General features: G+C 38.7%; 1 protein-coding gene across 1 annotated transcript; it reads right to left on the reverse strand.

Moving 5' to 3' along the window:
• Positions 1 to 2,243: 2,243 nt before the first annotated feature.
• LOC115420145 (guanylate cyclase activator 2B-like) lies at positions 2,244 to 4,327 on the reverse strand. Its single transcript, XM_030135387.1, has 3 exons — positions 4,221 to 4,327; positions 2,776 to 2,938; positions 2,244 to 2,420 (listed from the first exon to the last, which is right to left on the reverse strand). The coding sequence occupies exons 1-3, from the start codon at positions 4,290 to 4,292 to the stop codon at positions 2,350 to 2,352; spliced, it is 306 nt and encodes a 101-aa protein (XP_029991247.1). The 5' UTR covers positions 4,293 to 4,327; the 3' UTR covers positions 2,244 to 2,349.

Genomic DNA, 4,327 nt, shown 5'->3' on the forward strand with positions numbered 1-4,327 from the left:
AAATGCAGTTTGTAGTACTACACAAGTTACCCAGTCCCATATGATGTAATTTTAGGATATGATTTCAGATGTATTACACAGCAGTAGTGATGGGACTTTTGTCTCTTTGAAGGGAGCCGTTCAATCAGGAGCCATTCAAAAGACTGACTCTTTTATGTATTTTGCATTATTTTGAAACACCAATGTTTTAATGACTAAATGGCTTACATGTGATGAGTGACATTACATTTTAAAGGTGTTTAATTGGTGCGGCAGAAAATATTATCTTACCGTAAAAAAGAATAGTTAGTTAAAATGTGTGGGCTAAACACATGACATGAGAGGTGACATTAAGCAAATGCTGGAGTTTGACAAAAAAACATCACGGTACATTATGTGGACTAGTCTGTAGTCTAAAAATGAAGAAAATAAAACATTTTCTTATGAAATAACATTTTATTCTCCTCAAAACAAGAACAATAAATGTGTGTAAACATACGGAAAAAATTGCACAAAACAACAGTGATTAATCACTGCAGTTACTTAAATACCTGAACTATTGTGCAATTCTCAGAACAAGAACAGTATGTTGGTAAACATTCAGAAAAAATGCACAAAACACAAAAGCGATTTATCATTGCAATTACTTAAATACCTTAACATTGGCTCATTACTCACAGGTGGTCACTCACTCACTCTCAAACTTTTCTCCGGTTTCGACCAGTCTTCCAGCTCCGCCTCCTCCAGTACGTTCACCTCACGCTTCAAACTGTTTTTTTTTTTTTTTTTTGCTAGCTTCTTGCCATGAGACATGCGCAGTGCACAAGCACTCTTTTTTTCTCCTCCTGCCCAATGCCTCCCCATTGACGCTAAATTGACAGGCAATCAGACACTCGCTCCTTAAAAAAAAAAATTAAAAAATGAACAGCTCTTTACAAAGACTCGGTTCCTGTTGTTCATTTCAAACAGCCATTCAAAAGATTCGATTCGTTCATGAACATCGCATCACTACACAGCAGTGTTTATTTAAAGCATGCAAAAAAGGTCTCATTTAAGACAACTAGATAAACTGGTCAATTTATAGGCTCAGTGTGGATTTTTTTTTTCCTTTTAACAAAGTAACAAATAAATTGACAATCTCTGGTGTCAATTTTCACTAGCCTGTCCCATTCATGTTTAGCATAGACTACTGGTACATCTCAGAAAATTAGAAAATCATGGAAAAAGTTCAATATTTTTTGTCAGTCATTTCAGAAAGTGAAACCCATATATTATATAGACTCAGAGTGAACTATTTCAAGCCTTATTTCTTGAAATTCTGACATTTGTGGCTTACAGATAACAAAAACCCAAAATACAGTCTCATAAAATTAGCATATTGCATAAAATCAATAAAAAAAGGATATTTTAAACTAAATTTCTGACTGATGCAAAGCATCAGAGAGTGTGTTCCAGCTGTAACAATGGCAAGTACTGGCAGCAGACAGTTTAAAGCACAATAAAATGAAAAGTGCCTCAGAAAATTAGAATATTGCATAAAATCAATAAAAGGATATTTTAAACAAATGTCAGGCTTCTGAACAGTATGTTCATTTCTATGAACACAATTCTTGGTTGGTTCTCCTTTTACATTAATTACTTCATCAATGTGTCATGACAGAGGTGATCAGCCTGTGGCACTACTCAGGTGGAATGGACACCTAGGTTGCTTTGGTAGTGTCCTTCAGGTCAACTGTATTGTTGGATCTGGGGTCTCATCTTCCTCTTGACAATGCTCCATAGATTCTTTATGGGATTCAATTCAGGTGAGTTTTCTGGCCAGTCTTAGTAACATCATGGTCATCGAACCATCTTTCAGTGCCTTTGGCAGAGTGGGCAGGTACCAAGTCCTACTGGAAAATGAAATCAGCATCTCCATAAAACCTGTCAGCAGAAGGAAGCATCAAGTGCTCTAAAATGTCCTAGAAGACCGCTGCCTTGACTGGACTTCAGAAAACACAGTGGACCATGATATTTGAATTTTTTTTAGATGTATCTGTAATGTTGTCAGATGTGTCCCTGCTGTTAGAACAGTGTATGTGTGTGCGCTTATTTTTGAGGGCAAAAAAGAAGAACACCCACACACAAGATTGAGGATACAAAGCAGTCACATTTTATTATCAAACTAACATAATCAAAGAAATACTGAAACACTACAGAACAGCTGTTTTGACACTGAACAGCTTTTTAGAAAAAAATGCAAGAAAAGCCCTGAGATCCTTGGTGCTGCATGTTTCATTGACATCCATGGATGCAAACATGTTGAGATGTCAGAACTATGGAGCAAGGTGCCTGAAACTTGTATGATGTTCATTTGTGTCAATGGCAGCCTCAGTTCAGACATCCAGCGCAGGCTGGGTTGGCGCATATTTCACAAGGATCGATAGGAGTGATGGCTTCAACTGGAAAGTTGGGAAAGAGAAAAAAAAAAGTAAACAAATATTCATCTAACCTAAACTATTATTAGGTGCACCACACCAGCGCCTGCTTTTCTGTTCTGTAAAATATTGTTAATGGGCTCCAGATCAGAAAAAAGGTAACAGTTGTATTAAATTAGTGCTTCATTGCAGGACTATTCCTGCAGACCCCTGTGCGGTGACATGAGTAACACTCCCATTTATGTGTAGATCAGAAAACACACAAAGGGGACTTTCAAGAGGAAATTATTATTATTATCATCATCATCATCATCATCATCATCATTAATAATAAGAGTAAATAGACTTCGCCAGATGCTTCAATATTATTCAGCCTTACCTAGTTGGTAGAAAACCCAGGCGCTCTCCCTTTCTTTGCAAACTGGATGGAAAACCAGTGGCAGGAGAGGACTGACACATACAGATGGAACATTGTTGTTGTTGCTTTTCATGAGCTCCTTCAGTTGTTTCACTGCTTCTAAGGGGAAGCTTCTGTGTCCGACCTGAAGGCAAAACAGGAACAGTTCAGATCATCTGATGCAGGCGTTTTGAAGAGACTACGCTGCAATGTGTTGAAAAGACAACTTCATGGGGAGCAATGGTTGTTGTTGTTTCGCCTCAAACTTGAACTGAATGGCAAACTCGGTGCACATGAGCAGTTTGCCCTTGAATTTCTTCCAAGTGTATTTTTAAAAAAAAGGACTATTTAAAAGCATGTTTGGCAACAAATTCAGCAGAAGCACAGGTAAAAAGCATCCAGCCCCCCCCCAAAAAAAATTCTGTAAGAATTCACTGCAATAAGAACCATCTCTCGCTGACTGTACTTGCTGAAAGGACCACTGTATATTACTGCTCAAATCTAGGTCACCAGTTAGTTCACCACACAGTAAACCTGAACCTCAAATGACACTCCAATTAGTAGGTGTTTGGCCTGTCCACCTAATGAGTTGCAGCCACCTGTTTTCTCAACAAGAAAGTGATGGAAGCAGAGTTCTGGGCACGTCTTGGAGTGATTAACACAGCATGGAACACAACACAAATATAGTAAACCAGCATTATCAAGAAGGGAAAGTCTAGTGCTTTTTTTGGGACCTAGAACCAGGAAGACACGCTTGCCTACTTAACATCTTTGTATTTTTCAGCACCACCTCAAAGCCTTTGTTCTACCATTGTAGAGTGCCATAGCATTAGCCTCATAGCATAATTGCCCAAAGCACATTTTTGGCATAATTGTGATATCTGCAAAACTTCACTAGCACTGTTGCTTCATTTACTATGTCCTGAAAAAAAAAACAAGAAAAAACAAACAAACAAACAAAAAAAACAAAACAACTACACACACACACACACACACACCCCTTAGGCAGTTATGCCATGAAGCTAAGTGTATGGAGTTACCTACAGAGCCACTTTAGCTGCAACTCTTCCTTGGGGGGGGGGGCTAGATGTGGCCTTGCAAGACTACACAGCCCATGATAGCACAACACACCTCCACTCTGACCATTCTTTCCAACTCTACCCATGTGTAAATCTGACCATTTTAAGGGTTCCCTGTGTAGCAGAAACCTCCTCAAACTACTGTGAGAACTTGCTGCAGGTTGGAGTTGTTTGTTGGTGCATGTTTATGGTCAAAACCAGAATGTTTTGTAGATACACAAAGATTGCACATAATCTTTTTTTTTCTCCACAAAATGCTGTTAAATGTTAAACTGAACAACAGAGACCGTAAAGATGCAATGACTCTGGAAAAAGCAGTAGAATAAAGAGGGAAGAACCAAAACTCACCTCGACGTACACCCCTAGAGCTCCACTGCACACACAGAGAACCACAACGAGGAGAACGCTGCACACTTTCATCTTCAGACGATGCTTGAAGTCTCTCAGTTTGAGTT

Source organism: Sphaeramia orbicularis, chromosome 5 (genome assembly GCF_902148855.1).
Source record: "Sphaeramia orbicularis chromosome 5, fSphaOr1.1, whole genome shotgun sequence".
Taxonomy (NCBI): Eukaryota; Metazoa; Chordata; class Actinopteri; order Kurtiformes; family Apogonidae; genus Sphaeramia; species Sphaeramia orbicularis.

Coding starts and splice junctions, on each gene's coding strand:
- LOC115420145 (XM_030135387.1), bottom strand. CDS start 4,292: ATGAAAGTGTGCAGCGTTCTCCTCGTTGTGGTTCTCTGTGTGTGCAGT. Junction 2,939..4,220: donor CTCTAGGGGTGTACGTCGAG/GTGAGTTTTGGT, acceptor TTTTGCCTTCAG/GTCGGACACAGAAGCTTCCC. Junction 2,421..2,775: donor CTGGGTTTTCTACCAACTAG/GTAAGGCTGAAT, acceptor CCAACTTTCCAG/TTGAAGCCATCACTCCTATC.